This window comes from Dermochelys coriacea, chromosome 15, assembly GCF_009764565.3.
Source record: "Dermochelys coriacea isolate rDerCor1 chromosome 15, rDerCor1.pri.v4, whole genome shotgun sequence".
NCBI classification, from domain to species: Eukaryota; Metazoa; Chordata; order Testudines; family Dermochelyidae; genus Dermochelys; species Dermochelys coriacea.
The window spans coordinates 2226194-2238499 of NC_050082.1; the positions used below are offsets into that span (position 1 = coordinate 2226194).

The 12306-nt window shown below is 53.0% G+C and overlaps 1 protein-coding gene across 7 annotated transcripts in view; it reads right to left on the bottom strand.

Moving 5' to 3' along the window:
• EMID1 (EMI domain containing 1) overlaps positions 1-12306 on the bottom strand; it is a 94943-nt gene that overhangs the window by 33322 nt on the left and 49315 nt on the right. For all 7 annotated transcript variants that reach the window (XR_006275843.1, XR_006275844.1, XM_043497920.1 and 4 more), the window contains exons 6-7: positions 4312-4373; positions 583-727 (exon numbers count right to left, since the gene is read on the bottom strand). Coding sequence is in view for 5 of the 7 variants with exons in the window: in XM_043497920.1 (XP_043353855.1) it covers positions 583-727; positions 4312-4373 (207 nt within the window). In the remaining 2 variants the exon portion in view is untranslated. The remainder of the gene's footprint in view (positions 1-582; positions 728-4311; positions 4374-12306) is intronic.

Below are 12306 nucleotides of genomic sequence, written 5' to 3' on the forward strand. Positions count from 1 at the left end.
TGTGGGACAGGAGCTGCCACTGTGGGGTGAGCCCAAGATGGGTGCACTCTCCAACCCCCTCACCATCCAGTCTCCCCTCTGCACCAGGCCAAGATTAGGGTGGCAGCTGCCATGGAGGAGGGTGAAGCTGCCCCCTTGGCACAGCGAGGAGAAAAAGCAGAAGAGGAGGATGCTGGCCTAGGATTTTGAGCCCTATGTGGCCCTGGACATCAGGCTGAGATTTGGGGCAATGGAGACCCTCTGCCACCCCACTAGAGCCAGGGCACAGAACTCCCTGCAGTGTCAAGGGCCCATCCTGCTATCCTCAGGCAGACCAAACCGGGGTCTTTGCTTGAGTGCATTGGGCAGGACTGGGCTCTGAACTGATGGAAAGGCCCAGCTCCCATGCTCAGCCCCAACGGATTCCTGCTTGTTCCATCTCCAGGGCTAGGCACGGAGGGGACCTGGGGCATGTGGATTTCTGCAGGGGCAGGAAGGATCTTGGTCTAGGCAGGAAACACACATCCGGCTCTCAGGATGGCTTCCTGCCTGCAGCCTCTAACTGCCTCAGCTCCTCCCCAGCAGCCCCCTGCTCTCACTTACCTTTCACACCTTCATCCCCAGGGTTCCCGTGGTTGGATGGAGACCCCCAGAGCTGGTAGGAATCCGAGGGGACAGCCCCCTTGGTTACGAGGTGTCTGTTGGGTACTAGGGAGGTTGCAGGCTCAGCTGCAGACAGCAATGCCACCTACGAGCAAGAGAGAGTTCCCAGCAGTGCGCCCGAGCAGACTGCGCTAGACAGACTTGGGGCACATCTCCTCTCCCCACGATGGTTCTGCATTGACAGCTGTCACCTACAGCCACTCAGCATGCCCTTCCGAGCCTGGTGAGCCTGCTGCAGCATTGGCTCTCAGCAGAACCTTTCAGCAGAGGCTCATGGTTTATGATCCAGAGGTCACAGGTTCAATCTCTCCTGATGTCCCACCCAATGGTCTGGTGTTGTACTTCTATGAAGGAAACTTTGCATTGTCCTGGACATTCAGAGCTTTGGGGGTTGAGGGGAGGAACTTGCAGCTTTGCTAAATGCATGGAGGGGGCTCAAGGGCCTTGGTGTTCTGACTTGGTAGCCTTTGTCTCTGTACAAACTTGCATCAGCTGAATTAAACTGGTTTAGTTAGACTTTGTGTGGACACCCCTATTTCAGTTTAACAGCAGCTTATGTTGATTTAGCTTAAACCACTTCCTAAGGCCTTGTCTACACTGGAGATGTGAACCGGTAAAAGTTCTGTCGGCATAGTGCCACCGACTGTTCAGCAGGATGTGCTCACACTCAGCAGCTAGGGGTGGTGCATCACACTGGCATGGTGCATCACACATTGGCAAAAGCACGTTGCATTGTGGGTAGGCATCCTGGCATCCTCCAAGCCACCTTCAGGCACACTGCCTTGTAGAAAACTGTTGCTGTGTATTGTGAGATACCCAGGTACCTCTCAGGGAACTGAGGGCATTAGGGGGTCAAAGCCCATCTTTCCCTCTGTTCTATCCCATGACTACAGCCCTACCATATTCACGATCCATTTTGGTCAATTTCACGGTCATCAGATTTTTAAAATAGTAAATTTTATGATTTAAAATAAAATAGTAAATTTCACGATTTCAGTTATTTGAATCTGAAATTTCATGGTGTTGTAATTGTAGGGGTCCGGACCCAAAAAGGAATTCGGGGGGTCACAAGGTTATTGTAAGGGTGTGTGTGCGGTACTGCTACCCTTACTGCTGCAGGCGGTGCTGCCTTCAGAGGGGCAGCTGGAGAGCGGGGGCTGCTGGCCGGGAGCCCCACTCTGAAGGCAGAACTGCTGCCAGCAGCAGTGCAGAAGGAAGGATGGCCTGGTATGGGATTGCCACCCTTCCTTCTGCACTGCTGCCTGCAAAGCTCAGCCCTCAGTCAGCAGCCGCCACTCTCCGGCCGTCCAGCCCTGCAGGTAGTACAGAAGTAAGGGCGGCAATACTGCATCCCCCATAAAATAACCTTGTGACCCCCCTGCAACTCCCTTTTGGGTCAGGACCCCCAGTTTGAGAAATGCTGGTCTCCCCTATGAAATCAGTATAGTATAGGGTAAAAGCACACAAAAGCCCAGATTTCACAGTGAATGACATGTTTTTCATGGCTGTGAATTTGGTAGGGTCCTACCCATAACTGACTGCTCTGGTCCCATTTATGAGCTTGCCCTTGCACCTGTGGACAGGGTCTGGTGGAACACAGCACTTGTCTCCATTTTAAGGACAGGGCATATGGCCCTGTTGCGTTTGCAAGGCCGCAGTGCTCAGACACACCTAGGTGGATGCTTGGGCCGTGCTGCTGCAGCTATTCCTGGAACAACTACACTTGAGACGCAGGGTTAACCCAGGTCAGAGCATCCACACAGCGTCCTGCACCTTACATTGGTGCTACTCTACATGGAGAAAAGCCCCTGGCTTGCAAAGGGTCATATGGAAAACCTGGGCTGGGGTCTTTGGGAACAGTCTCTATTTCCTTGTTGCCGAAGTCCTGGTCAGAGCCATGGGGACTCTTTCTAGGATATAGTGACTGGGGCCTTTAGGTGGTAGTGCCCAACTTGCATGGCCTGGGTACCCTGCTAAAATCAAGCACTAATCTCTGAGATGGGCTAGAGGGGCAGACCCCTTCTTGCCTGTGAGTCCCTGGGGCTCTCTATTTCTGATGCCAGGTCTAAAGCAGAGCAAAGGTTAAAGCACACAGATTTCCACCAAATGCATCCGATGAAGTGAGCTGTAGCTCACGAAAGCTTATGCTCAATAAATGTGTTAGTCTCTAAGGTGCCATAAGTACTCCTTTTCTTTTGCGAATACAGACTAACACGGCTGCTACTCGGAAGCACACAGAGGGTTAACCTGGGAGCCCAACCCCTAATACACTGGCCTCCCTATGACATTGAGCCCTGATGGGTGATATGATCACAGCAGAACCTCACCAGCACATTCCTCAGGGCTCCAGGCCAACTGGTCTTAGTGACACTTCTCCTGGAGCCCTCAGACAGTCCATCCCATGGAATGTCATCTCCTAGGGAACACATCCTATGACCTGGTGTCACCCCAACTGGAGACCATTCATATCACACAGGGATAGAAACCAGGCACCAGATCCACCTCTCCTCCCCTCCACTGCCAGGCCAGTCCCCCACAGTCTTGTCTGAAGGGCCTGTTAGTTGGGTGTGTCTCAGGTGCTGGGGCTTCACAGCATTGGCACAGGTAACTCGCCCACATTTGCCTGAGTGGCAGAACTGTGAACAGAACCCAGGAGTCCAGTGTCCCATGGTTTAATAACCCCAAGACCATCTGTCCTCCCCTAAATGCTTACAGCAACCTGAAATGTCAACCCTTAAAATCCCACCTGGTTCATAAAGCCGTCAGCCTCTGAACAGCCATGTCATACCCTGGCTATGCTCTATCTTGTCCTATGCAACTTCTGCGAGTGCTTTAGACTTGTAATTCCTGTGGGACGGAGATGGATTATCTGTTGGGGACTGACCTCCTGCTACACACGGTGCATGTCTATGGAGAAAGGCTGCGTGGTCCAGCGGCTAAGTCCAGGACTCAGGCGACCCAGGTACAATTCCCCAACTGCCACAGACTTCCTGTGTGACCTTGGGCAAGTCACTTAGCTTTTCTGTAAAAATGGGGATAATAGCGCTGCCCTTCTCTTGGGGGATGAGGATAAATACACTGACACTTCTGGGGTGCTCTCTGTAAATGATGGAGTTGTGTCAGTATACAGAGAGACAACTGTCTGTCCTGGGGTGGCACCACTGGTTGAAAACAAAACAAATGCAATTTTGCCCCACCTTTTGAAATGTTGAAGCTTCTTTTCATTCAAAGGGTAAAACAGGAATTGCATGACGAAGGAATGTGACCCAAGAATTGCATTTCTGTGCAGAAAAGAAGAAGACCTCTCCAGTAGGAATAAGGCAAAAAGAAAAGAAGGAGGAAAATGAAGAAGAATAAACAAAAATACTTAAAAAATGATAGCACAAAATGTTGACGAAAAAAGAAAAGCAATTGTTTAAAATGAACAAGGTGGCAGCCCCGCTCCAAGTGTGACACAGAAATATCGGGGGTTGGACTAGCCTACCTCTTTCTACATTTCCATGAGATTTCACTGGATCCGGGGTAAACGTCAGACTCACATTGAACCCAACCTCCATGAAAATGCAAAGTTCTGAGGTGAGAAGGTCACGCTGGCTCCCTACCACACCCTGTGCTCCCTGGATCCTGCCCGTGTCCCGCCTTCAGCCCCCCTGCCACATAGACACTGACCTTGGCTTCCAGGCTGTTGAGACGCGCCGTCAGTTCCACCACTTTGCTGCAATTCAAACACCCTGGGAAATCAACCAAAAGAAGAGAGAGTAAAGGGACTGGGGAGAATCTGAGGCCAGGATGGAAGGGGTGAAAAGAGGAGAGTGGGGAGGAACTAAGAGGAGGGGAAGATTGTGGGGCAGGGAGTCTGGGACATGGGCTCATAACATTCTGCGCCAAACGTTCCCTGGGCAGCCCAGGTGTAGGCTGCATGCCAGGTGCTGGCGTAACCCACTGGCACGTGTGTGCTAGGTCCACTCTGTGCCCAGCCTGCAGCGGCCAGGAGTCTGCTACAGCCCCACTCACAGAGCTTCAGCAGCTCATGTTTTTTGCTCTGGAGGTCTCAGTTCAATCCTGGACATGTCAGCCAAGCTGGTGGGACCCATTATTCCCTGGCTCCAGGACAGGGAAGCACCAAACAAGTCAGGCCCTGTCACTCTTTGTCATCCACATTCTGCTCCCCCAGGAGGTCCTAACCCTGATCCCAGAAGACCCCACCTGCTGGGGGGAGACCCAGAACTCACTTCCAGCAGGACTCATTCCCTGGGGCTCACCCTGCAGAGCAAGAACCCTGCTGTGGTGTAAGGCAGGTGCAAGCACAGCACTCCTGCAGCAGAGACGATGCTTATCCTGGGGCCTGCCCCAGTTCCAGCCATTGGAACACACAGCTCAGCCTTGAGCTGCACCTGCACAGCTACCCCACTCATAGTGCTCTGCACTCACTGGCAGCCAAGCTCCCCTCACCCCCCGACCCACCTCCTCCTCCTCCACCCCCACCCCCACAACCGTGCCATGTCCCCACTCCTCCACCTACCTCCCAGCACTTCCCCCCAGCTGCTGCCAACAGCTGTTCGGCGGGTTGTTGGGAGGGAGGGGGAGGAGCGGGAACATGGTGCACTCAGGGGAGGAGGCAGAGAAGAGGCAGGCTGGGGTGGGGATTTGGGGAAGGGGTTGGAATGGGGGCAGGGCAGGGGAAGGAAGAGGAGGGGCAGGGCAGGGCCGCATGGAAGGGGTGGAGTGGGGCAGGGCCAGAGACAGATGGTGGCGTCGAGCACCCAAGGGAAAGCGGGAAAGTTGCCACACGTTGCTATGACCCAGTGGCTGTCATTGGCATAAATGACATTGGCATAAATGGCCATGGCGGGCAAGGTCTTCGGGACTTGAGCCCAGGCTAGAAGGATTTACAAGGGTCACACAGCAGGGCCTTGGGAATGTCCTTTACCCGATTTCACGGAAATGGCGAGTGGTAGAGATGTTACGATCTAAAGCTGGTCCTGGACCACGGCTGGGCAAATAACAACCAATCCCTGGGCCTTCCCAGCCAGACCTGAAACAGGCCTTTCTTCAAGCCTTGACATGGTCAGATCATTTTCCAGGCATACCCCTTTATTTCCCCTGGATGCCATCAGGATCGGAAGGTGCTCAGGTACCGTGAGGAAGGCTGTTGGCACAGGATTTCCAATCCAAGCAAATGCAGGAAGTATTGGAAATATACCAGAGACTGAGATGACAGGCACCTTATAAATATGATAGCTAGAGAGTATGACAATAGACTGACCAATCGATTTATGTGGGACCACACCCGTACTTGCTCACACAGGGTAAATAGGCCAAATCCCCTGAGATGGGATATTAGATGGATGGGATCTGAGTTACTATAGAAAATTCTTTCCTGGGTATCTGGCTGGTGAATCTTGCCCATATGCTCAGGGTTTAGCTGATTGCCATATTTGGGGTCGGGAAGGAATTTTCCTCCAGGGCAGATTGGAGAGGCCCTGGAGGTTTTTCGCCTTCCTCTGTAGCATGGGGCATGGTTGACTTGAGGGAGGCTTCTCTGCTCCTTGAAGTCTTTGAACCATGATTTAAGGACTTCAATAGCTCAGACATGGGTGAGGTTTTTCATAGGAGTGGGTGGGTGAGATTCTGTGGCCTGCGCTGTGCAGGAGGTCGGACTAGATGATCAGAATGGTCCCTTCTGACCTTAGTATCTATGAATCTATGAATCTATGTGAATCCTTAATTCCACAATTTGCCAAACTTGGGAGACTTGGAAAGTATCTGAGCTTGTGGGTGCTTAACTGACCCTCCTGACTGACCCACTGCTGCTACCAACCAGCTGAGGTCTGAGAAGCAGCAGAAATAACCTGTCACTCTTGATGGGGGGGCAATTTTAAGGTTGGGGGGCATGTGACCACCCCACGCATTGCCTCTGGCGCCTTTTCCACTCCCCCTGTGCCTCCCACACCTGCTCCAAGCCAGCATGTCCTTGCCCACCCCCCTCTCACAGCTCCTTCCCCACCTAGGTCTCCCATTGCCTGGCCGCTGGAGGGCTTGGGGCCACCTGCTCCTGAGCAGGTAATTGTGGCTGTGGGTGGGAAGGGCCAGGACTCAGAGGGCTTCCCCCGCGCTGCCATGCCTGGCTCTCTTCCTTGCTCTGGGCACCTCCTAGCAGGCTCAGCGGGTGTGACAGGTGCCTTTCCCAGGCATGTCCGACCCTAGCAAAATTGGGGGGGGACGCCCCCCGACCTGAAGGCGTTTGCAGTGTGGAGCAGACAGCCATCATGGAGATGGCAGCAGGGCAGATGCATGGGGAAGACGCAGTAGTAGCACCCATTAACAAAGCCAGGCTTCCCTCCCAAGACATAGCAGAAGGAAGGCCAGAGATCTGCCTCGTCCTCACCTCGCCTTACGCTCTACCTCGAGCTCTCAGCCGGCGATACCAGCTCCTAGCGCATCAGGGACTATCGAACACTGACCATTTCGTTGCACTTCTTCCGGGAGGTCCGTTGCATTTTGGGAGAGACACAGGCAAGATCCTCATACCCCCTGCATTTTTCCTCCCACATAGGAGCATTAGCTGTGACATTCTGGCCAGATTCCACAGTGGACAATTACACTCTGCATCCCTGAAACCCCCTTGAAAGTTGTCAGTTGCATACAATTCTCTTTTTCACTTCCTGCCCTGAACTATTGTGAGGAGTTATAACAGGTGGAGTGCTGTAGCCCAGAGGCAGCTGCATTTTAGCAGGAGGTGAAAGGGCATTTTATCTATTCTGATCTAATCTAATCAGCCAGGTCCCTGGAATGAATCTGGCCTGTCTTGTCAACTAGTTTTGCTCCGGGTTCTGTAGCAATTTGATCTGAAGAAAGCTCAGACACCCCTTAACTTCACCAGCAATGTATGTGAAGGTGGGAGAGCCTCTTCAGAGTGTGAAAGAGGCATAAAGAGAGGAGCTCTCAGCCCCCTCTCCCTGGGGAAATACTCATGCTCATTTTCCAGTGTCAAAGGGCACCAGGAGGTTTGCAGCAGTAATTGTAGTTAATTGCTACTAGTCCCAGCACAGAGCCTGCAGTCCTCACCCTCAAGAGTCCAAGCCGTCTCCATGGTTACTCACGGCCTGGCTCTGACTTTTAAAGGGGCAGCATCTCTTTTTTTTTTGCATCTGCCATTTCAAGATCTCTTCTCTGCTTGCTCATTGGGAGATGGTCTGAGTCCTAGGAACGTCCTTGTCTGCAATTTCTCCTCAGCCTGAGTCTCCAAGGCTCAAGATGCTCTTCCCAGCTAAGAGTAGATAAGGGCTCTGTGCAGATCCCATGGACACTGCCCCTCGAGTCAGCTGGAGAGGTCCCCAAGGCCCTAGCCACTCATAGTCCCAGATATTAATGACGCAACCAGTCCATCCAGGGCAGAATTGGATCCTCCAGGTTTCATGTCCCATTTCTGGGGCTTGCCCACCTTGCCCTGGAGGAATCTCCTTCTCCAGAGTGTGTGTGTCGGGGGGGGCAGATTCTCCTCTGCCTGGCATCATGTGTGGTCACTCAGTGCAAAGTGGGTTTACCGTGCTCCTGTTCTAATGTGGTGTGAGTGGACCATTGATGCAAATGGCTGCACAAGGGGCTGAGTAACCAGGATCAGGCCCTTTAGTCTTCAGCCTGCTGAGTCTTGGGACTGGGGGATCTTGCAGTGAGAAGCAAACATGGGGGGCAGATGGAATGGGATGGGGGAGTACAGCTCTCTTGCTCATCCTCCTTTTCCACCCCTCTTTGTAAAACAGACACAAGGAAGGACTTCTGTACACAACGCACAGTCAACTGTGGAACTTGCTGCCGGGGAATGTTATGAAGGCCAAAACTGTAACTGGGTTCAATGAATAATTCAATAACTTCACGTAGGATAGGTCCATCACTGGCTTTTAGCCCAGATGGTCAGGGATGCAACCCCATGCTCTGGGTGTCCTTAAGCCTCTGACTGCCAGAAGCTCAGACAGGATGACAGGGGATGGACCACTAGATAATTCCTCTGTTCTATTCATTCCCTCTGAAGTACCTGGCATTGGCCACCGTCAGAGGACAGGATACTGGATTGGATGGACCAGTGGTTGGATATGATCCTTCTTATGTTCTTGTGAACGTTGCTGTCATTTGGTGGCCTGAGTGGAACAAGCTGGTGGGTCCCAGAAGCTGACCTATCGTGGTCCCAGAACTACCACCCCAGTGGGCCCTCTCCATTGGAGGCCAAGGACATGGAGAGAGAATGAGCACCCTGTATTACCCTGGAAATAATGGCAGGTGGCTGAACCTAAACATCCAAGGGTTTTCACAGAGGACCCAGGGGCTGAGTTCCGAAGATCCCCTCCAACGTCCCCTCTTCACATTCCAGGGGGTCTCCATGAAGACCAGTTGCTAACATTGAATTGGACTGGAAGGATGTGGTTGGTCATTGATCACCTGGCGGCATGGGCGGTGGGTATAACAGGTATAACCCTAAGCCAAGCCCTGGCCTCTCCCATGCTGGTGCCCAAGCTGGTAGGAGCTCTGGCACTGGGGTGGCCTGGCATTGGGGCCAATGCTTGGGCTTGTGCTGAGGCTGGCCAGTGGCCTGGCACTGAGGGCTGGCGCTGGGGTGGCCCTGCGGCCCAGTGCTGGTGTGTCTCCCACTGTCCTTCCTTGGTGTGACCCAGGGCTGAAAGCAGGGAGAGGGCCTCTCGCTGTCGCCCCGGGCACTGGGGAATGTGGGGAAAGCGGTTTGGCTGGGGCTCCTCTGGCTGGGGTGTGTGGGTGTGTGTTAAGGGTTCTGGTGGATGGGGGAGGGATGAGCACTCAGGTATGGGTGGGGCCTTGAGCGCAAGGGGCGGGGCTGTGGCTAGCACACGCCCATGCCTGGCAGAATGTACCCTTTGTGAGAGCTGAGTCCCCCCCACTCTGGACACGCCCCTGCCAGCCCGCCCTCACCGCTCCCCTGGGGTGTGTGCTCAGAAAGCACAAGGCTGGAGAAAGTCCCAGTGGATGCCAGACAGAAGCTAGAACAAAAGGAGAACATGTGGGAAGCGAGCTACCTCCGCCCCCATCCCGCAACAGCTGGACTCAGCAAGCCATGCCGGGCAGCGGAGTCTGGAGAGAAGACAAGGCCAAATTTAAAAAGCCATGTAAACCCCAAAGATGACGAGGGGGAAGGACGCTTGGCACTGCTGTCCTGTCCACAGACACTTCTCCCTCCTGCACTCCCATGTCCATCTCCTTCCCGAAAGCAGCCCCGGCCGTGCCAGGTAGATGGAATTCCTGCCCATGACATGCTTGGAAGGCAGGAACGCAGTCGCCTGACCTTCCTCGGCCAAAGGACCATGTTGGCAGCTGGATTGGGAAGGAGGCAATGCACGTGGGTTTGGTTCCTGTTTTGTTGCATAGGGAGGGCTGTGGGAAGAGAGTCAAACGGTTACATGCAGCAGTGCTATCTCCCAGCCCGGCCATGGGATATGGGAAATGGTGGGCCTGAGTCTTCTTTGGGGCAGAGCAAAGGGCTCCTTGAACACCCATCTGGCAGCTCCTCTACACTGCCAGAGTGGTGCAAAGGGGCCTGGGTATCCATCCTCGACATGCGGAGTTAGCACACAGCCAATAGCAAATCATCCATGCTCACACACAGGGCTGTTCCCACACAATGGGGGTTAGCATCTGACACTGCAGAACCAATCCTATTAGCTCCTTGGGCGGGGGGGGGGCAGACACAGCAAGCCCCACCTCTCCACTGAAGACAGTCCTGGGAAAAGCCCAACTCTCATACCTTATGCCCTGCTGAGATTGCAAACATGCCCTGAACCAAGGGACAAAGGAGCAAACTAGCAGGAAATAACTTGCCCCCACTGCACTTGGTGGTAAAACTCCTATAGACTTCAGGACGGCCAGGGTTTCACCACTGGCTCAAACCTCAGCCCAGGAGCAAGAGCTGGGCAGACAAGTTGTTCCCCTCTGTGTGTTGACTTGCTTTGAATAGTCTGTGTACTCCACCTTTAATAGGGGAGATGGTTCCCTCCCCCCAACAACCTGCAGCAGGGACAGGCAGCCATTTTGTGTTCAGCTCAGTGCAGACTGTTACAGAGACAATATATAAATATGTCATTGGCCGAAACCATCCAGTTACTCTGGGGAATGGAAAAAAACAGCAGTTCCTTTCTTTCTGCCACCAGGCATGCCCCTCTGTCTACTTCACATTGCTATTCTGTCACCCATCATATGGTAGCTGAGCACCTTCACGTAAAATCGAAACAAAAGAAAAATACCTAGCAGCCTGTCCTCCTTATTAGGGTCAGCACTCTGCTTGGGGTTGGGATTTTGGCTTGGATTTATTTATTATTTTTGGTTTTTCCAGTTTGTGGGGTTTAGGAGTATAAGGAGAGGTGTCATTTTCCAGCAGCAGTGTTTGCTGAAAGACCTCAGTGACTTGAATCAGCAAAGCTCTCCGTGGGATTAGGAGGCCAAGGGTTCATTGTCAATATCCAGGCCCACACCTAACCAAACAACTAAAGAACGCACCAAGGTAGAAAGGGAAATGAAGTTCCTTTCAGTGCCTGCTGCCATCTCCTGCTTACTTTAGGGTCACACGTTCCAGAGCCATGGAGACCCTTTCTTCTGAAGTGTCCAAAGCATGAGAGCACATGTCAGTGGCCCAGCATTGGATTGGAATTACATCAGTCATCAGAGGGAATATCCCTCCGAGCCCACCAAGAAGACTGTGCAAAGCAGGGGAAGGAGGGCTGGGGCAGACGTGATGGGGGAATGCTGCAGAGCGATACACCTGAACTCTCATTGCCTCAGGAAAGAGCAGGATTGCTGGATACATGTGTAGCTCGGACATGTATCCAGCTGGCCCTTCCCACAGGTGCTACCATGCACCCACCCAGTGCCCCAAGGACATATAGGAAGCTAGGCCCAGATCCTAACTTCCATTGAACTCAAGGGGAGTTCAGTGCCTACATCTATATCTTGTTAGTCTCTAAGGTGCCACAAATACTCCTTTTCTTTTTGCGAATACAGACTAACACGGCTGCTACTCTGAAACCTACATCTACCCTAGTGCCCAAGATTAACTCTCTGATGGGCCTGGGGCTATAGATTTTGTGGGGCCCCCATATACAAATCTTTTTCCTAATTTAAAATAAAATGATCACAATTATGGCATTGAGGCTTTTAATGCTATACTAAACTTGCCTTTTAATTAACATAAAGCCATTCTGTTGTTACATTTCAGTGTTAAAAATGTAGAATATAGTTTAGTTAAGTCAAAATAGCCCAATTCTTACCTTAGAGCAGCTGTTATATTAGTTTCTTTCCAGGAGGGAGTTTGGGTGCAGGAGGGGGCTGCAGGCTGGGACAGAGTGTTGGGGTGCAAGAGAGGGTGAGGGGTGTGGGCTCTGGGAGGGAGTTTGGAGCAGGAGGGGATTCGGACCTGGGGCAGAGAGTTGGGGTGCAGGAGGAGGTGTGAGGTGCAGGTTTTGGCCGGGAGGCGCTTACCACAGGTGGATCCCAGCTGGCGGTGCAACAGGGCTCAGGCAGGCTCCCTGCCATAGCCCCACACGCCGCTCCCAGAAGTGGCCAGCTGCTGGCACGTCTCTGCAAGCCCATGAGGGGAGAGTGACAGCGTGTCTCCGTGCGCTGCCCGCCCCTGCAAGCGCCGCCCCC